The 20900-nt window shown below is 49.1% G+C and overlaps 1 protein-coding gene across 3 annotated transcripts; it reads left to right on the top strand.

The window, feature by feature from the left end:
- The first annotated feature begins 349 nt into the window (after positions 1 to 349).
- On the top strand, positions 350 to 8196 carry LOC113947123 (sulfate transporter-like). Of its 3 annotated transcripts, XM_027643382.1 has the most exons (4): positions 2114 to 2416; positions 3695 to 3917; positions 4751 to 5384; positions 6170 to 8196. In XM_027643382.1, the coding sequence occupies exons 1-4, from the start codon at positions 2410 to 2412 to the stop codon at positions 7760 to 7762; spliced, it is 2457 nt and encodes an 818-aa protein (XP_027499183.1). In that variant the 5' UTR covers positions 2114 to 2409; the 3' UTR covers positions 7763 to 8196. The 3 variants fall into 3 exon arrangements, with proteins under 3 accessions (XP_027499185.1, XP_027499183.1, XP_027499184.1); XM_027643384.1 differs by lacking the exons at positions 2114 to 2416; positions 3695 to 3917 and adding an exon at positions 350 to 702; XM_027643383.1 differs by lacking the exon at positions 2114 to 2416 and having other exon boundaries at positions 3806 to 3917; positions 4681 to 5384.
- Positions 8197 to 20900: the final 12704 nt, after the last annotated feature.

Raw genomic sequence — 20900 nt, 5'->3', positions numbered from 1 at the left:
CAGATCCTTTATAGCATTCAATGATTAGCTTGATAATTTGGAAAAGAGTCAAAAGCACTGGACGTTTGTTGTGCAGGGAAAAACATGGAGACACTAACAAAGTGTTGCAGAAGTTGCCAAGGAATGTTTTTCGTCCTTGTTACATAAGTGGGGAGTGCTCCTTGAATCCTCTAGCTGATGTGGTTGGAAGTGATCTTTTTTTCCATCTTCTAGGAGCGAAGATGCTCTTTATCAGTGTTTATTTGTAGGTTCCTTGGTCCCTCTCAAATCTCAGAGTGGTGTGACTGCATTTCCACGTGCAATCAAAGGGTCAGTGACACTTTTGGCCTCACAATATTTGTGTTTTCTTTGTCCTGCAAGCTCTGCTGTGCCCCCTGCATGGTAGCACAAACTGCCCTGCCAAATAACAGGTGGCTGCAAAAGCTGTTCTGTTTTCTGGGACGTGTTGTCTCTTGCAGAAATGTGAATAATCGCTTCCCAAGAAACTACTGGAGAGGTTCTATTCAGCTTTTTTGTCCTCAGGTGCCTTTGTTGCATTTTGCCATATCTCAGCAGTGGGACCAATTCTGAGCTTGTCTCCTTTTCCTTGTTTTTTCCTTAAAAAGGATGATGTTTTGCAGATGTCTATGTATTGAAAATACATTTCCAAGCAGAACTGAACCAACAGCCATCTGAAAATACTGTCAAGTCCCAAATCTGAAGGTAAGGAAAAGCATCTGTCTTAGATACCTGGCACCATTATCATTTTTATTTAAATAAAGTTGCATGTGATCTGAATAATAGGGAGCAGTGGGGTGCATCCATGTACTACCAGTTTATAGCCTGTTTATGAAGCCAAGACATGTAGGATGTTACTTCAAAGGCTTTCAGAAGCTAAATAGTCATGAGGATATTTACAAACCTTAAATCAAATAAAAAATCCTTGTGCAGTGCAGTTAGCTCTGTTCCAAAGAAAACGAGATGCCAGCTTGTCCTATAAAACAAAAGTGATGCATTGGCACACCAGCAGAGACTTGAATTTGCTACATTTGCCCACTGCAAAATGCCTGAATAACAATCACAGACCCAGAAAATTTCTTTCTTTTTTTTTTTTTAACTTTAGGATAGAAAACTGCAACGGGCCACTACTGCATTTTCCTTGCACCTGGAGCTTGTTTCCACTGCTCTGTGTTCAGCTGGCCGCAGTGGCTGTGGCATAGATGGGTCTTAAATTGGTCACATACCATGCCAGGAATGAAAACTTGGATTTCATGATTCCTGTTTAAAAACCAGAGAGTGCCAGGCAACATCCTGTCTGCACTTGCATTGTTCAAGATAAAACCATGTGTCCAGCCCAGCCTTGCCCAGGATGGAGCTAAACAGTTAGATGAGTTTATAGTGGCAACAAAGAACAACCCTGAAAGATGCATTTGAAAACAAACAGTTTCAGCAGTCAGCTGTAGTGACCTTGCTTTGGAAGGCAGCACAACCTTGGACAGCTCAAGGTCACCTGAAGTTCTGTTGTGGGTTTCTTTTTTTAAGCTTTCAGCTACATATTTTCCAGAGCAAATGTGAAGTGTTTGCAGTTTCTGCCCTTGACTCACCTCATACAGTAAAAGTGATTTCAGGGATGTGCACAGTGTCACCAAGTATGTTTCTACATCCTCTCTGCCAGGATGGATAACAGAAAGTGGCCTCTCCTCAGTGCCCACAGCTGGAATTTCCAGCACAGAGAGGACCATGCAGAGAGCCAAACACCTTGGAAAGCCAGATGGGACAAGGAGCCTGAGAACTGCAGGGAAAATATGGAATATTTTAAAGCTAAGTATACAAAAGCAATGGGGAATTTGCACATAAGAAAAGGGAGAAAAAAATTTTAAGGAAGGATGGCTGGGGAGGTTTGGAGACAGAAGGAATGGGAAAAAGAACTGCTTACGAAAGCCTCTACCTTGGAGATGTGGAAGACTATGGCTATATCAAGGCTTACCAAGCTATATCAGGTGGTAAAGGAAATCATAGTAAACAAAAGAGTTCCAGAATATATAAGTGAGGATGGAATTTGGAAGAAAAAACAGCATCAGCAACAATGGCAGGGTGGAGGTTAAGGGTAACCCAGATACTGTCACAAATAAAAAAAATGCTTTGTCCCACTTTCATGGTGGACAAATCAGAGTCCAGAACTGGACCTTCCTAAATAAGATCAAATCCCACAGAGGGATTGTGCTCAGATGTGTTTCATCCCAGTGAACGAGCTGACTTAGAAGACCAGCCTGGCCAGCTCTTCAATGACTGACTCATCAGCTTTTCAGTGACTGAATTTCAAGATGAAGGATTAATACAGAAAATGGAATTTTGGGTCATTTGCTAAAGAAGAAGATGGAAAAGGAAAATGAGTGAGTAGAGACCACATCATCCAGGTCAAGGCACAAAATGAGCGGTAACTAAGAACAATTATGAAATATATGAAAGGATCATCTTTTAAGGACAGGAGGAAAGATGAGGCCAAGGAAAGATACAGTCTGTTACTGCGAGAAACAAAAGGGAGTTATCAACAATGCACCTTAAAATACGTGAGCTGTGGAGGAATGGCAGAGAATAAAGAATTGATATAAATAGATAAATACACTGAGCAGCTGCCTCCCTGCCATGTGCTCTCATTTTCTCTGCTGCCAGAGAGCATGGATGTTTCTTATTTATTTACTTCTAATTACTGAGATACAGACTGCCACTGATGAGATAAATGTAGCTCAGAATGCTGGTCTTCCTCTTCTCTTCCCTCAGGGTGTCTCCCCAGCATCTCTATAAAAACCTTGTGAAAATGCCACTTCTCCAGACCCCACACCATCTCTCCAATGCCCTGGCCTCTCAGCCCTCTCCCCAGTCCCAGAACAGTCAGTGCCAGGAGCAGAGGCAGAGGCCAAGCTGCCTGACTTCCAGGCATTTATCCAGCTGCATGAGGCAATGGCATATCCAGCAAAATCTAAGAGACTAGGTTGGTGAAAAAGAGATGGAAAAGAAGGAGGGGAGCATGAGAGGAATGGGTGTGGGTCTGATGTAGGTTGTTGGCAGGGTTCATAAGGGCAGAACAGTCACAGCTGGTATTTATGAGGCTGCTGTTTCCACTCAGGATGATGGGACGTTCCCTTTTTTCCTGGCTTCAAGTGCAATTGTTCACCTTTACATACAAAAAAACCAACTCTGCACTTTGCCGAATTGTGCTTATTTTGTGCAGTAAAATCCCTTGTTATCCATGCTAGTCTCTAAAAAGCATGCAAAAAATGTGGATTGTGCAAATTTCACACATACTGAGTCCTCCTGTCTGCCTAGAAATAACCTGTGTCATCACACCTTTGCTGTCTGTGCAGACAAACCTCTGTTTTACAGAGCCTCTGTGGTGGGTGCTGTGGAAGAACTACAAGGACAGAAAAGTCATTCTGGAACAAGTTTTGCTTTTTGGCACAAAAGCTTGTCCAGAATAGATGAAAACCTGAGTGGAGAAGCCCAGCAGGACTTGTGTTCACTCGGTTCATACAGAGCCAGAGCAGGAAGGTTTCTTTTCATTGTTCCCCTTGTTTAGCAAACACTTCTCCAGATACCAGCAATACTTTTAATCTGGCAGGAGCACTTTTGTAAACCCCTTCAATTACTCTTCATGTCCGGAGTAAGTTTCTATCAAAAATACTATCTCATAATAATGTTTGTTTTCAAAATACAGCTCTCTTTGTCCTGCTGCACTGTCTTCATTGGCTGGAGCGAGATAAAAGGGCTTGGCTGAGTAACTCAGATCTCAAGAGCAGCAGCACATGGTCCAGGTTCACAGTTGTCAGCCTTGTGCTTCCTCTGTTCAGGGTGTGCTGCAAGGTGGAGACAGGTCTGTCCACAAGGGGAGAAGCTCCAGGTAGTAAGAAAACTACCAGTGTGTCTCCTGGCAGCCAGAGGTAAGAGATTTGGGCTGGGACTAGTGGTGTGAAATGAATGTGTAGGGCAGGGGAATGAGATTTCTCATCATCCCAGTTCAATTTCCGAACTACAGTCACTCTGGGTCTCCTCTCAGGAGCATTTTTCTCTGTGTGTACCGTTCAGTTTTGACAAAAAGGTACATTTTGTTGCAGGTGCATTTTGGCTGGAAAGCTTGGATGAGCTCTGGAAAGTGTCTCTGTTACTTAACCAGACAGAAAAAGTAGGATGGTTTCATTCTGCAGATGGGAGCCCCTGTGATGTGCATGTTTGGTGCAAGCCAGCAATGTAATTTACAATTTTGTAGTGTTGAAGGAAAAATTATTTTGCAAATTACCTCCCTTACCCACATGCTGCATTCCTAAAAGTATCACTTGGAATATCTCAACATTTTCAAAATAGTTTTTGCTTAAGTAGAAGTGCCACTAAGAAACATAGACTTCCTGAAGGAGTTTTAGTTTCAGTGAAATAATATTGTCTGATTTTAACCCATTCTGCTGTCCTGTTTCAAAACAAGAGGTATGTTAGGAAGGAGCACAGGGGTCTCTGTAGTTCTGCCCCTGATGTGGGCACCTGTGCCAGCATGAATGTATTTAAACCATAGGCTCAAGGTTGTGGTTAATCAGGTAAATGACTACAAATAAATCAACCAGAACTATGGGAAAGTGCTTTTCTGTTTGGTTTGTCTGAGGTTATTTTCCTTTATTTATTTATTTATCTATCTATCCGTGGAATCTGCATGAGGCCTGGAGCTAAGCAAAGCAAATTGTGTACATGACTGCAGCCCTTCATGACTGCCTGCTCTCCTGCTTAGCTCTCTTGGTGCCATGGAGGACACATCCAGCCAGAAGTCCGGACCAAGCAAAGACACACTGGGCTCCCCAGTGCCACAGGAGACTCCTGCCCATTTCATCCACGTCAAGTTGGAGGAGTATGAGCCCACAGACTTCAGCACCAAGGAACTCATCCTAAAGAAAGCCAGAGCGGTCTGCACATGCAATCGTCAAACCGTCATCACCTTCCTGTGCCAGTTGTTCCCAGTGCTGGACTGGCTCCCCCGCTACAACATCAAGACACAGTTGCTTGGGGACGTCATATCTGGGCTCCTGGTGGGGATAGTCACCATCCCTCAGTCCGTCTCCTACTCCCTCTTAGCCAGCCAGGATCCCATCTACGGGATCTACACCAACTTCTTCTGCAGCATCATCTACGTCGCCATGGCCACTTCGCGGCACAACTGCGTGGGCTCCTTCGGGGTGCTGTGCCTGCTGGTGGGGCAGAGCGTGAACCGGCACCTGCGGCTCGCGGGGTACGGCGACGACAGCTCCGACAGCTCCCCACTGCCGGGCAACGCCACCTCCGCCGGCAACGGGACGGATGCCTGCGACAGGAGCTGCTATGCCATCACCGTGGCCCTTTCCTTAAGCTTTCTGGTTGGCATTTACCAGGTACAAATGTTTGCTCTTGTGCTGTTTCCTCCCTGTCCTTTCCCTGCTAGGAATTTCTCTGAGTTTAGGATCTCTAAGCTCCAGTCTTGGTTTGGACTTGTAAGTTGTGAGAAACGTTTCCTGGTGTGACTAGACCCCAACATCGTTGACTCCCTGTGAATGTAGTGATTTTAAAAAGTGCAAACACGGCCGAATGGGGGGGTTTGTTTCCCCCAGATCCTTGAATGTGTCTGAAACATCCTCATGATCAGACACAGCAAGGGAGGAGAGGAACTGTGAACCACCTTCCCACCCCCCAGTCCTGGACCTGGGCAACTTAGAGCAGATTTGGGGCTGACAAGAACCACCCTCAAGGACGCTGCCATGCTCCCTGGCAGTGTCCCCACTGCCTGGGCTTAGCTATCACTGAACAACTCCAGGCTTTTTCACTGGGACAGCTAAAATTTAGAGCATCACAATGGTTTTATGCCACTGAGTGATACTCAGAGCTGCTTTGGTGGGGCTTCTGCCTAAATCTGTGTTAACCATGTGCCCTTATTGCTTCTAAGAAGGAAGTAGCAGGGACCTTGTAGGCTTCTTTGTATGGCATCCCTATAGCCACAGACAGGTGTTAGAGGTAGGTCTCTTTAATTTTTCATATGCCAGATTAACTACTGAAGACAAAGTCCTCTACCTCACACTGAATGCTCATTAGACAGAGTAGCCAAAGCTGCTAAACTGGAAGCAAAATGACCTCTTCCAGCCCTTCTCATCCATGCTAAAGGTATGGCTGGTTTGCTTTTCAGATCCTGCTGGGGGTTTTACAGCTGGGATTTGTGGCTGTCTACCTGTCAGAACCTCTCCTTGGTGGCTTTGTGACCGGCTCCAGCCTCACCATTATCACCTCCCAGATGAAGTATCTCCTGGGACTGAAAATCCCTCGTCACGAAGGGGTGGGGTCATTCATCCTGACCTGGGTTGACCTTTTCAGATACATTCAGAACACCAACATCTGTGACCTGGTCACCAGCCTGGTTGCTTTGGCCATCATAGTGCCTGTCAAGGAGATCAATGACCGGTACAAGGAGAAGATGAAGGCCCCGTTCCCCATAGAGCTGCTGGTGGTCATTGTAGCCACAGTCGTATCTCACTACTTCAACTTTGAAACGCGATACAATTCTGATGTTTGTGGGGATATCCCCACTGGTTTCAGGAAACCCACTCTACCAGATATAAGCCTGTTTCCCAGCCTGGCAGTTGATGCTGTACCCATTGCTGTTATTGGCTTTGCCATGACCATCTCCCTGGCAGAAATCTTTGGCAAAAAGCATGGGTACACTGTCCGTGCCAACCAGGAGATGATCGCCATTGGCATGTGCAACCTGATCCCTTCCTTCTTCTACTGCTTCGCCAGCTCTGCAGCCCTGACCAAGACTCTGCTGAAGGAGTCCACGGGGACCCAGACCCAGATCTCTGGCCTGGTCACTTCCCTGGTGCTGCTGCTGGTGCTGCTGTGGATTGCCCCCCTCTTCTACTCGCTGCAGACCTCCATCCTGGGGGTGGTCACCATCGTCAACCTGCGGGGGGGCCTGAGGAAGTTCCGTGACACCCCCCGGATGTGGCGGCTCAGCAGGCTGGACACGGTGGTGTGGTGGGTGACCATGCTGTGCTCCACCCTGATCAGCACAGAGATCGGGCTCCTCGTGGGCGTCTGCTTCGCTCTGCTCTGCATCATCTTCCGCACGCAGAGACCCAGGGCCGCGCTCCTGGGCAAGGTCAGCAACACGGAGATCTACGAGGACCAGTCCACTTACAAGCAGCTCACCAGCATCGCCAACATCAAAATCTTCCGCTTCGAGTCATCCCTCTACTACGCCAACAAGGACTATTTCAAGACTGTTCTGTACCAGAGAACTGGGGTAAATCCTGTTCTGCTGGCTGCTAAACACCAAAGGGTGCGGGCCCAGGCAAACATAGAGACAGGCAACAGCAAGAGCTTTTTGGGCACTGGGTTTGACTGCCTGAAACAGGCCAAGAAAAGGGCTGAGAAGCCTCCAGCAGATACCTGTCCTCCCTCCATAGATATGCACACCTTAATCCTTGACTGCGGGGCAATGCAGTTCATAGATACTGTGGGTCTCTCTGTGCTAAAGGAGACATATCATGACTATAAGAAGATTGGTGTCCAGGTACTCCTGGCCAACTGCAACCCCTCCATCCGCCACCGGCTCCAGGAGGGAGGCTGGGCTGGCGAGACAGGCAGTGAGGGTCAGCTGGCTTTCCACAGCGTCCATGATGCAGTGCAGTTTGCTGAGCGGTGGTACCATGTGCACCAGGAGGAAAGCAAGGAGAAACAGGATGCTCTCCTGGACCCCGAAGACCTGAACGTGTCTTTGTAGACCTGTGTGTGGGGAATGATTTCTAACGGGGAAGGGCTTGGTATGTACTCGAGAGCAGCCTCAGTCTTTGTGCAGTCAGAGCGCGCAGGAGAGACTTGTGATGATCTGCCAGCAGCGGCATGGGGCAGAAGGATGGGGGGAGAGATTTGAGGAGACATTGGCAACAGGTAAATCGTCCGGGAGGCGTTTTTTGGGGTCCGTCGTGCCGGTGGGAGCCGGGGCGGCGTTTGAGGCGCTCCCGCCCTGCAGTGCCCCGCGGGGGCGCGGGGGGGCGCGAGTGAGACGCGCTCGGGGCCGCCTCCCGCAACCCCGGCGGGCTCGGGGAATCCCGGGATGGTTTGGGGGGAACAGACCTAAAGGTCACTAAAGGTCATCCCCTTCCAGCCCCCTGCCATGGGCAGCGACACCTTCCACTAGACCAGGTTGCTCCAAGCCCCGTCCAACCTGGCCTTGAACACGTCCAGGGATGGGGCAGCCACAGGGTCAAGATGGGACACTAAGGCAAAGGAAAGAGAAGCTGCAGGCAAAGTCAAGAGAGACATGGAGCTCCTGGAGTGGGTCCAGCGGAGGCTGCGAAGATGATGAAGGGACTGGAGCATCTCTCTTACAAGAAAAGGCTGAGGAAGCTGGGACTGTTCAGCCTCAAGAAGAGACACTGAGAGGGGACCTCATCACTCTCTGTCAGTATTCCACGGTTGAAATTACAGATTTTCTCTCCCCCCCAAAAAGGTACCGGAGATCACCAGCTGCTCTTCATAAACTGTAAATCAGGAGACCTGTGCCACAGCCTGCAAGAGCCACAGTTCTCCCAGTGCCTGGCAGGATCTGTGCTATATGCACTGCACATCCACATGTGTAGCTGGATCCTGCCCGCAGCTGGAGATGTGGAGCTGTCACTCCCAGCAGTGGGGCAGGGTTTTCTGGCACCTCCAGCACTTCCAGGTGTGCAGCTGGAGGAGCCTCAGCTCCATAGTGGACATGGGTACCTGTCCTTTCTACTGGACTGGGACAGGGACAGGCAGCATCCTGCTGGCCCTGATGGTGCACCCCAGGAGTGAGTGTGTGCTCTAAGCTCTGAAGGCTCTACAGCATTGCCAAGTCCCAGGATAGCTTTTCTTCCCCTAACTCCATCTGTAAAAACACCTTCTATGTTGAATATTTCTATGTGACTATTCCCCTGGCCTTATCCGAGCAATGCAGCACCTTCCTCTGAAGGGAGGCTTGGAAGCCCAGGGACAGGAGACTGTTGTAAATAAAGTGTATGGAAAAGGAATCCTATGTCTCTGCTCAGGAATATGTCTTCTTATGCTCAAAAGATTATTTTGAATGTATCAAAGAGCATGGTGTGCCCAGCTGCTTGCAGGTCCTTGGGAAAAAGCTGTGTCAGGCAGAGCTGGATTGACTGAAGATCTCGGTGCAGGACCTTGCAGGGCTGGATGTACTCAATGAGCTCTAGCTGTGGGTGCAAGCGGGGTGCAGCCCTCAAGAGCTGCAGCATCTCTCTACAACAGTCCTCTCAGGCCATCACAGCATGAGGCAACTCCCCAGGGAGGTTACATTAGCCATGACTAATGGGGCAGTTTTGTAGCTGAACAGCAAGTTAGTAAAGAAGTCTTGTTACCTGCAAGGATTATGACTATCCTTCCCCTTTGGAATAGCATTGCCATAATTTTCTTTATAAGACTCTTTATGGAGAAAATGAATTTGTTTTAGTTAGACTTTAGATGCATTTATGGTCTCAGTGGGGTCATAAAGCCACAGCAGGAAATAAAATCAGTGCTGATAATTCTTGGGCACAGCCTGGTACAGTTCAGAGCAGATGAGATTATGGTAAGAGCAGCAGGTCCTGCAGCCCCCTGCAATGGGACATAGCTGTTTTATGTGAGCAGTTCCTGATCCCAGCCTGCTCAGGGCTGGGAGAGCTGTGAAAATGACAGAGATACACAGCAGTTTTTATGGGATGCCTTCCTTGGAAAGGAGAGCTGGGCTGACAACCTCCTTCCCTCTCCTTTCCAGCCCAGAGTAGCCGCGATCTTGCTGGCAGGCCTTGCCCTGTCTGCTCGCCCATATCTCCCATCCCATCAACTCCAGCATCTCCTTCCAGCCTACAGTTCAAACATCCCAGGGACCATTCCTTCATTCCCCAAAGATTGCCAAGGGAGCTCAAGGATAACTGCTGTTTTTATATCAGTGAAGAGACCCAGGGTTGTACACAACACAGAGAAGAGACGAGGAGGGACGAATGACACAGTCCAGGGTCAGTTTATAGTCAATGTTGTGGAAGATCAGGCTGCTTTCTCATCACCTGCAGCTCCTGGTGGAGGCAGATGTGAGCAGGAAGGTGAGCAGGTGATGGCACTGGCCAATTCCCAGTGAGGAAAGGGCTCCTGGTGAGGACACAGGGCACTTGTGTGCCCCAGAACCCTGCTGCAACAGCCCAAGTCCCCCTGTTTGCCAAAGGGCCTCAATGTCTCAGCTGGGGATGGACCCCCCACATGTCCCACCCGAGGACCTGCCTCTGTGTCCCACTGGGAACAGGCTGCACTCCAGGCATCCTGCTTGCCTGTCCCTCCTAAAGCTTCACTAGGGGCCAAGGAAATGCCATGCAGCTGAAAGCAAATGTTATCCCCCCCAGTAAGCAGCTCACCTGTTATTCTCCTTCTCTCTCTCCCCCCTGCCTTGCTGTGGATCTATAAATACTCCAGGAGTGTGATAAACAGAGGATTGCTGCTAAGGCTTTGTCAGCTGCAGTTGGAGCTGACTGTGCAGCTGTTAATTATGCCTCAGCAGCATCTGGACAGGTTTAAATCCTTTTGATGCTTTGAAATGTTCCCTCTGGGGAAGTTTAAGGAGTAAAGATTGTGGCTGGTGCTGATTGCTTTCCCTTCTAGAAAGTGTTGGAGACACTGATTGCTGCACATGGAGGGCTGTTCTCCTTGCTCCCAGTGCCTGTTCCTGGAAACACACACTCTGTATAATGGCAAGAAGTTGCTTCTGCAGATCCCTAACTGCAGTAAAGCAGTTACTATGCTGCCAGCACGTGCTTATCTACCCATGTATGCTTTCCCTAGCAGACAAAACCGAGCTGGAAAGAGAAAGCAGTGAGCTGCAGGTGATGGCACTGGATTTTCTAGGATAAAAATAAAGATAATTGCATCACTGGAGATAGCCTGGTGATGGAGGAATCAGCAGGCAGTGGCTTGGGATAATTTAGTCTGGGTGGGAGTGAAGAGCTCCTGGGGAATTCAGCACAACCCCCCTTCTCCCCCAGCTGCCTGGGGAACTTGTCAGGCTCATTGCACAGTCCAGGCTGGCTGCAGGTTGGGAGAGGGTGTCCTTGTACATCCCTGAAAGGGAAAACTGTGCCACTGCCCCACCACCCGCTCTGCTCCTCTGGGAACAGTCACATCACAGCCTGGTTCCCATAGAGAAAACAATAGCACTCCAAAGGGACAAGCTGTCAGCTCTCACAGAGGGAAGGAAAAAGAGCGAGTGGGCAGAGCGTGGGTGCTGGGCAGCTCGTGGGGTCGGGGTCATGCAGGGACAGGGCAGCTCTGTTTGTGTCAAAAATAACCCAAAAGCCACACCTAGTGTTGTGTGGTAGCGGTTGTGTGGATGTGCCAAGGGGAGCGTGGGCTCACCAGCCACTGGATGGCATCGTTGTTTCACATGGATCGGAGCTCTCGGGCTGCCCTGGCCCCTGCCCTGGAGCTGCTGATGGAGGCTGGGCACCAGCTGGTTTTTGGGAGACTGTGGTTCCTCGGACGGTGGTGTGACAGTTCATGGCCTGAGTGATGCTGTGCATTGGCAGATCTGCAGGGCAAAGGGCACTGGAAGATCGTGGTCTGTGCCACGCTCAGCTGTCCCCGTGGGTGCCACCACTCCAGTTCCAGCTCCCTGACCTTGGAGGTCGGCTGGATGGTGACACAGCCTGGGGTCCCCTTCAGTGGGGGTGACAGGGGTGCCACCTTCCTGTGTGCCCTCTGCCATCCTGACACAGACCTCAGGGAGCTCACGCCACTGCTGAATTCCCCCCCACCATGTGGTGCCTTTGGAAGAGGGAGGACTTGAGACTTGGCAGCTGAGCAGCCACGGCTTAGGTCAGTCAGGGCCCAGGGGCCGGTGGCATTCATGTGAAATGTAGACACACTGGAGCCCTCCGTGTTTACTCAGGGCCTGTACTCACCTCATTCTACCCTTCCTTCCACACACACCTGTCGAAACCACTGTGCCTTAAAAGCAATGGGGTTATTCCTGCTCACGGTCCGTGTGCAGGAAGGGAACATCTCCGTGGGAAAGAGTCAGCTCAGACAGTGCAGAGGGAAGAGCCCAGCAGGTGGGAAAGTGCCTGCAGTGGGTGGGAATGTCCTTGCAGTGGGTGGGAAGGTGCCTGCAGCAGTAGTTGCAGCAGAGGATGCCAAACAGGTAACAACTAAAGGAAGAGAGACCTGCTCCTCTCAGTGCATTGCAGAGGACAGAGGCACACAGCTCACACCTTCACGTGCAGATTGGGAGAAATTAATATTTAAAAAGACTGGAGGGGTTGGTGATGCTTCCTTGGAGCGTGTAGGCAGCCCTACTGCTAATGCTGCTTTTTAACTACCTGCACAAGCAGCTCCTGCCTCTCCAACTAAGACTTACACCTGTTTATAGGCTCTTAGAGCTGTCAAGCTCCCCACATTGAGTGCAGATGAAAAGAGGAGCATTTAGTGCCTCTGTGCGTGTGCAAGCAGGAAAGGACCATTCCCACTTCTTTCCAACAAGGAGCGGAAAGCAGCAGCTGAAACAGGCTCCAGATATGCAAAAGGGCACATCACACAGGAGAATTAATGCAGGAACCCCTTGCCCCAGATGCCAAAATTGTGTTTGTAATGCAGCGGGAGCAATTAATGGAAGAACAATGAATTGAGGCAGCAGCGTCCTCTCTGGCTGAGGGATTTGTTTAACTGCACATCACTGGAGGCTCGGAGGGTGTCCCAGGGATGCCTCTGCTTGCCTGACCCTAAATGCCCGACTTCCTCTTAACCTTTTCCTTAGATATCAACTAGTAGCCATTATAGGGATAAGATATGGGATCAGACAGACCACTTTTATTCCCCAAGCACTACAATAACTGGGCTGACTCCTGTTGGGATGCCTTAGGCTCCTGTGGCCAGACCACAGGCAGCCAATTCTTTCTTTTCTTCTAATTTTTCCTCTTTTTTTTCCCCCTAGAAGCCTTGTTCATGCAAATAGCTGTGTGTGGCCTTCCTGCTGATAAAAGGTGATTTTCTCTTGCTGAGCCCTCCCACCCCTGTGCCCAGCCTGCCCTTCTGCCCCTTATTTAGCTATAAATATCTGCTGAGTTTGGGAAGCTGCAGAATGAATTTTCCTTCAAGACTTTGCACACACTGCAATGCATTTTTCCAAAACCAGCGTGGAAACTGTAGAAAGGAGATGTGAAAGTGGCTGAAGGTTAAACGTGGCGCAACAACAGAATTAAATTTGAGTGGAGAATTTCTGGTGTTCATTTCTTGGAAGGAAAAATACTTAGTTGTCTTCTGCATTTATTGGATACCAGACTAGTTCTGCAAATCCCAGCTGTGCCTTTCAGTCCCAGCCATGGAGAAGGACAAGCCACGTGTCTGTCTTGTCAAAGCCCAGCCCAAACACGGGGGGTATCCCAGCTCAACTTTTGTTCTGCTGAGCTGCTGCAGATCATTGAGTGTCATCCTGGAAACATAAAAGGAATGTTTGAAAGCACCATTTTGGGAAGGGCCAGCCCAAACACAGGGTGCTGGAGGACAGGAAGCCCAGGGGGCTCAGGCACTTACTGCCCTTGGGCACGGGTTGGTTGTACCTGTGTGCTGATTGAGCATGAGATGGCCAGAAAGGGTTTACAAACCACCTGCAGGCTCCAATCTGTTCCCATGTCCGTGAAGAGCTCTAAACACAGAATCTCCTTCTTTTTCCTTTTATACTTTAAGATTTTTTGATGGGGAATTAATGGTTAGAAATAAGTTGTTCCACTAAGCAGGTAGTGCTTAAGAACTTAGGAACTTAGGAAATCAGTTTTGCATCTCCAAGAAGAGCCTCAGTTTTCCTTCCTGAGTAGCCAAGAGCATCCCAGGGTCCCACCCTCTCCACTGGGACCAGCTTCCACTTGCTAAATGGCCTTGGCTCCAGCAGGCTCCTGTCTCATGCTGACCTGAGCTGACCTGGCTGTGTGGCTGAGGCTGTGCAGTGCCCCAAACACCACTACCACTGCTCACACAATTCCAGCAGCTCCAGGGGAAAGCCACAGAGTCAGCCTGTGGTTTTCAGCATGAAGCAAAGGGTGAAGGCTTCCCAAAGGCCAAGGAGCAGGACAGAAGAACTCACTCTCAATGTCTATTTTTGTATTTTAGTAGTTGTGCTGCTCGTAAGTGGAATCGTCTATGTGCTGCCATGGAAACAGCAGCTTTGGTCCCCAGCATGGTTTGCAGTCATCTACAAGGAACAATGGTTGGTCTGTTTGTGTAAAATCATCCAGGGTGGTGCCGGGTGGCCGAGGAAAAGCCGCGCTCAGACAGGACGGGATGTGCTTGTCACACCGAATGATGGGACATACAAGTGCCCACAGACAGGAGTGGGGATGTCTTGTCTGGAGATGTGCAAAACCAGTGGGAATCCAATGGGTTGGAGCGTTTGATTCCCAGGGGCTGCAGCACTTTGCCTGGGACGCTCACTGGCATTTGCACTGCCAGCTTTTTGGTTCATGGGAACATGGGGCTCTCTGTCCAGGAGGATGTTGTCCTTCCTCTGCTAGGAACAGGTGAGGGTAGACCTGTGTCCAGTTCTGGGCTCCCTAGTACAAGAGGGACATGGAGCTCCTGGAGCGGGTCCAGCGGAGATGATGAAGGGATGGAGCATCTCCCTGACGAGGAAAGGCTGAGGGAGCTGGGGCTGTTCATCCCTGAGAGGAGACACTGAGAGGGGACCTGAACAATGTCTGTCAGTGTCTGCAGGGAGGGGTCAGAGGTTGGACCAGGCTCTGCTCGGGGGTGCCCAGCAATGGGACAGGAGGCAACGGGCAGGAACTGATGCCCAGGAAGTTCCACATGAACATGAGGAAGAGCTTCTTTACTGTGCAGTGACCGAGCACTGGAACAGATTGTCCAGTGAGGTTGAGGAGTATCCATCACAGGGGATATTCCAGAACCATCAGGAGACAGTCCTGTGCCATGTGCTCTGGGATGGCCCCTTGAGCAGGGGGGTGGGACCAGATGAGCCTCTGTGGTCCCTTCTCCAATCTGACTCATTTTGTGACCTGCTGGTTGCCAGTAGAGGCCAACCTGTCCGCCCTTTAGAGACCCTTCAGCACCATCTGGGCAGATATGGGCTTCTTCATCCTTGGGATCTGCCTGGAAGGCCCACACAGGCCGTGTAGAGGCTCGGGACTTTGCCTGATTAGTCCATGGAGAAGCTGAATTCTCCTTGTTGGCAGAAAAAGCAGCTCAAACAGTCTCCTAACACATGTGTGCATTGAACCTGCTGAGCTGAGCTTGTACACCCGTAGTCCCTCTCCCAACACTCCACCAGCCAAGCACAACCCTGTCTGAGCCCTGTCCAAGTCCTGTCTGGCAGGGCTGACAGTCATTCATTTGAGCAAACTGGTGAAACCCTTTAATTTCTGCTTGTGCTCCTATCTTGAGCTCATTTTCCTCTCAGATCCCCATGACTACACTTTATATGTGTGAATGTTCAGGAGAAAGGATTTTGAAGCTCCTGAGCTCAGATGCCAGAAGAGAAGACACTCACTTTCTGGGAGAGTTTGCAAGGGTTAACCTGATTGCAAACACCTCATTCAGCCAAGCAAAGAAGAGAAAAATTACTTGGCTTTAATTTACTTTGTCTTCAGAAATATTTCATAAAAGAGGGGAAAATAAATTCAGGGGGGCTTGTGGGCATCCTGAGAGCAGAAAAAGAGGTAAAATTAATCCTATCAATAATCCATGATGAATGATTCACTCAGCTTTCTTATTCAGAGTTGCATATATTTATCCTTATTCACGCGGAGATGCAGAACTCATGGAATTACATACAGGCTCATATGCATATAAATGAGGAAGCCCAGCAAGGGCTCCATATCCCAGCAATTCATCCATGTGCTCTGTTGGGGTAAGGAAGGGAAGGGGCCTGTGTTGCCCTCCCTCCTGGCAAGGAACAGTGATAAGAAGGGTTCCAAAGCCAGCCTGTCCTGGTGTCCAATGTGCTCCTTGCTGCCTGTGGGAGAGGTGACACCGATGTCCCCAGCCCTCAGCTGCCTCCACGCAGCTCCCCTGCACTGAGGCTTTCCTCCCTTTTGCCGGTTTTTACTGGAATCTTGTCTCTGGTTTCAGTGGTGTGGTCCCAGCCTCCTGGCAACAGCAGCAAATGTCTCCTGCAGTGCAGAAGGACAAACCCCCGCTGGCCCTTCTCAGCACGGGGACATGGCAGGAGGCAGGAGATGGATTTCTACCTGCTAGGCAGGTCTTTTTCTTCTAAAATTTCTTTGCAGGAGAAAAGAACCAAGTGGAAAATTTTCATTAGAAATAGGACTTTTAAAAAGCAGTTAAAAGAAAATTATGCTGTTCTGTCACATTTCTGTGGCCTACGGAGAGAGGATTGAAATGGCATCTCCCAGGAGGAGTCTCATCCTTAAATTTCTGATGGATTGTTTAGTAGTTTCCAGCTCATGGACTGTAAATGTGTAATTTGCCTCCAGCTCTACCTCTCCAGCTGTGCAGATATGGTTACCCCTTTCTCTGGTTTCATCTTTGGTCCCAAGATAATAAATATCTCAAAGGTTCACTCTGAGAGAGTGTTTCAATGCCTGCAAAATAATTTTGTGACCCTCAGATGAAACCTGAACTATGTCAGTATTACAAACAGTGGGAGTTACACTGTTAAAAATGAATGCAAATATTCTCCTTTAAGGCTAAAAGTCAGACCTGCCTTAAACTGGATTTTAGATCGTGTATCTAGGTAGTGTTATAAATAACATATGTTGAATAGATCAAAGGGCTCTGCAAATAGTGATATTTCATACCAGAGGTGTCAGAGTTTGATTATTTGGAGGCCTGTCTGTGTCAGTATTATCAGTGTGACCCTCTTTTTGATTGCTTCGGATTTGACCTGCTTCTCACCTTTGCTCAGCTGAGCACTTTTACCAGGAGTCTTGGAACCTGGATTCATGGCAATGCTGTGGCATCCAGGACTCTCCCTTGGCTGAATAATGAATAATGTGAAGAAAGGAGCTGGTGACAGAAGAGAAACATAACTCTATGTAAGGATCAACTCTGCTGATGCTGTAAATCAGATGCAGACCAGAATTTTCCTCCTGCCTCACCTCTTCACAATGGTCTCCCTTGCAAAATGGACTGGGATCCAAACCATTGGGAAATCCCAGGTGTTCAGTGCTACATCCAGCTTAGCTTGGGGTACAAATAAGTGCCATGGCCCAGGCAGAGTGTCTGTTTCAGGGGCAGCCTCCCAGTGAGAGCGGGTAAGCTTGCATTTAAAATGTAATAGAAAGGAAGAAGTTCTTTCCTCATGGAGTGGGAGGGCTGTGTGATCTAACGCCAGGTATAACCCTAAGAAACTTAATTTATTCAAGCTCTCTTCTTAATAAAATCCATCCCACGCAGCTGGGCAAAGGAGACCATGCCGTGTTCACAGGGAACACACCGTGCACACCAAAAAGCTTCTCTGTTGAGTTGGTTTTATCTCCCTCTCAGTGCCTGAAAGTGCAGCCAGTGATCTAAAGCAGCAACGGAGTTACACCCGCAGAAGTGAAAGCAGCAAATTCCACTGCAGAGTGACTGTGATTCAGTCCTGATGAATCACTCAGCCACCTTTTTTCTCAACTAGATCTTTGGATTTATCATTGTTACTGATGGAAAAAAAGGAAGAGGGGGGAAAAAAAGAGAAGAAAAACCCCACTGCTTTATCTCCCTCTCTAATCCTTTCTAATTTTCCTTTCTAAAAATTTAATTACGTTTTTTTTAGGCGTCCCATTCAGGTTGAATAAATCTTTGATAATCCTGGAGTGGAATCTGCATTAAAGGGAGTGGGGATGGAATATGACCAAAAGTGATGACAGCACTGGGGTTTAGCATGACCTGTTCTCAGGTTCAGAACACCCAGCAGTGGAAGGGCCTGGAACTCTGCCTCCTTCACACTCCAAAATCCCTTCCCTACTTCACAGTTTGCACCTGTTAAAGCAAAGAGAGTGCCTGGATCCTGAGGCCAGGACTGCAGAGGTGCAGTACCAGGCAACCTCACTGTGCTCAGGCACTGCCCAGTCTTGGGGATCTTTATGCAAGAGGCTCCCTTTCGTTCCAGCTTCTCCCTTGGCTCTTGATCCACCCAGACCATGCTGCAGGCAGCAACAACACTCTGCTGCTCTAGGTTTTGCCTGGATGGAGAGATGGCTTTGTTTACATCTTGTACTCGTGGTGTACAATATTGGCAATACAGACACCTCAAAGGGTCAGGAGGGAGGAACTGGGTGGGACCTGGTGCTGGTGCAAATGGGTGGGCACAGGCTGGGGTTGCTGCCCTGTCCTCCAGCCAGACACGGCCAGAGCCCTGACAGCACAGTGTGGTTTAGCCCTGGGGCTGGGGAGGTGAGTGCCTAAGATGTCAAGACTCCTCGCCAACTGCAAGATTAGAATCTGCCTCCTGACATCCAGGTTGCAAAGTGTATTTCTCCAAGATTGCCATGAGCACAGCAAAGCTGGGGCAGGAGGTCATTGCAGTCCCAGAAGGAAGGGGATGCTCAGTTCTCTTTTCCGTCACTGTCAAATTTGATGGATGCAGGTGAGCAGCTTTAATCCTGACCCACAGTGTTGCTGGTCCTCAATCTAGTGAAGCATTTAAACACCTGACAGGAGAGCACATAAACCCATTTGACTTCAGTTCACCCACTCATGCAAACTGCAGGATGTGCTTGGCTTAGGGCTCCACACTCTGGCGTTTCCCCTTTTGTGCCATGAGACTCAGTAGCTGCTGCTGGAGATCCTGACTGAGAACACCTGGGAAGGTGAGTGGCTGCTCCGAGGACTCAAATCTTGTCAGAAAGAGCTACAACTGCTTGCTCCATGAAGAGACATCAGGCCACCTATATATAAATTCAGCATTAAAGCTGGAGGATATACTTATGAGTAGATACTACTAGTGTGTACTATTGGTAGATACCAGTAATGTCCAGAAAGCTCACAGTAATATGGAGGAGAAAATGAAGGCAAAACACAATTGTTTCAGGAATCGTTTAACTGCCAGTTTTAAAATGACCCATCTCAGCTCCACCTGGACCAGCTTCATCCCCTTTGTCCTCTGTTGTGCAAGTCTGAGAAATTCCAAACTATGGCAAGGTGTTTCTTCATGGATTTTATATGTTTTACTTTTCTTAATGTTATTCTTTCTCCGTCTTTCAGTTACTATAGTGATGGACAAACACATGAGCAAACACGAGGCCTGACAGCCTGGGAGGGTGTGTTTGCCCGCAATGGCTGAAAATGCCACCAATTTTTTGATAAATCTACTGAAAAATCTTTGCCCAAAGCCCACAGATCTTAGAAAAATGGGTCCTATCAAACAAGTTGAGATGTGTTTAATATACTTTTCTTTTTCTGAAACTTGATAAACTTGATGTATTTTGTCAGCAAGCAACATATATTGCAGTTCTGTGAGTGCTCTCATTTCTCCTCCATCTACACACCATTGGAGATGTCCCTTTTCCAGGTGCAAGCACCTTGGTTGTGGTTAAAGGGGATGGAATGAATAGCTACAAACCAAATTACTTCTCTTGTGTGTACTCTGGATCACCCTGTTCCACTGCAGTTCTGCTCTGACAAATCCCAGCCTGAAGATCTCGCAGTGACATCCCTCAGAGTGACCCCCAAAGCCCCAGAGGTGTTGTATGAGTGCAGAAATCTGCCTGAATCCATGCCATGGAACTCACTCAACAGACTCAGCCTCTTGGAGTCAAATCTGCCCACATTTGCAGCCAGAAGTTACATCAGGACGGAGAGGCCAAGCTGAAGAGCTTTGCCCTGTGAGTTGGGTTTCAGTTTGTGAGTTACCCATCCCTGCAGTGGCTTTTGGGCACAGCATGGAGCCCAAACACTGACAGAGAGGGAGGGAGGACCCAAGACTCACATGGACCTGGAGGTACTAGTGATCAAGGGAATCCAGCAAGACCCTGGAGCTGAAGCTGAATCTGAGTGCTGGGGGTTGGAAAAATAGCCCTGCATTTCCAAAAGCAGGGCTGGTCAGAAACCCTCCCTGCAGCTTTGAGTACCAAGCCTCATGTTTACGTGGGACGTTCACAGGCACTTTCCAAAGGAGAAGTGGCACGAAGGCACTGTAGTTTGACACCCTAGACCCCCAAAATGCAGATCTAGAAGTGAAAGGTGAGCATACCTGGAGATGGAGCTGCTCAGATCCCGTGTTTATGCTCAGTCTAATATTGCAATGGGTATTTACAAAATCTAGATAACGAGCTGGTTGTAGTGTCCTCCTCTGCCAAGACTGAGGTTTATTAGGGGTCTCAGGGCCAGATTTCAGCTGCCAAAGCTCTAATAGTGTCAAAGGGGCTGGGCTGACACTGCAAGTGAAAAAGCACTTGCAGTATGTTTGGAAATATTGCCAATGTCGTGTGGTTTTTTTGGTGTTTTTGGTTGTGTTTTTTGGTTTTTTGTTTTTTTTTTTTTTTTGAGAAATACATTGAAAGAACTTTGCCAAAAACCCCTGGGGTCTTTAAAAATTGGTCCTATCAAACAAGTTGATAATAAGATGGGCTTGCTCCACTTCCCTTGAGCACACGAGCAAAACCACAGATCCCTGAAGTTGCTTTGAAAGCGGGAGAGCAAACCGTCAGTATTTGCCGGGGTGAAAGAAGATGTGCCCTACCCACAGCGCTCACATGAAACCTGGGGGACACGGGCCGGGGGAGAAGCGAAGGGATTCGGCTGCCGGGGGGACGGACCCGACTTTCCCCAGGCGGGGCGGGCAGGGGGCCGGGCATCCCCCTCTCTCCGCGCGGGGCGGGCCGGGGGCGGGCGCTGCCCGCGGCCGCGGAGCGCTGGGGCGGGAGCGCAGCCCCGCACCTGGGCACGGAACCGCCACAGCCCCG

Source organism: Corapipo altera, unplaced genomic scaffold (genome assembly GCF_003945725.1).
Source record: "Corapipo altera isolate COAL_440 unplaced genomic scaffold, ASM394572v1 75, whole genome shotgun sequence".
Taxonomy (NCBI): Eukaryota; Metazoa; Chordata; class Aves; order Passeriformes; family Pipridae; genus Corapipo; species Corapipo altera.
The sequence above is the reverse complement of the archived record's forward strand: the minus strand, read 5'-3'. Positions and strand labels throughout refer to the sequence as shown.

What these genes read in the sequence shown, in the direction of transcription:
- LOC113947123 (XM_027643382.1), top strand. An exon ending in GTGTCTCCTGGCAGCCAGAG is followed by an intron (nt 3,918 to 4,750) that starts GTAAGAGATTTG and finishes TCTCCTGCTTAG; the next exon opens with CTCTCTTGGTGCCATGGAGG. An exon ending in TTCTGGTTGGCATTTACCAG is followed by an intron (nt 5,385 to 6,169) that starts GTACAAATGTTT and finishes TTTGCTTTTCAG; the next exon opens with ATCCTGCTGGGGGTTTTACA.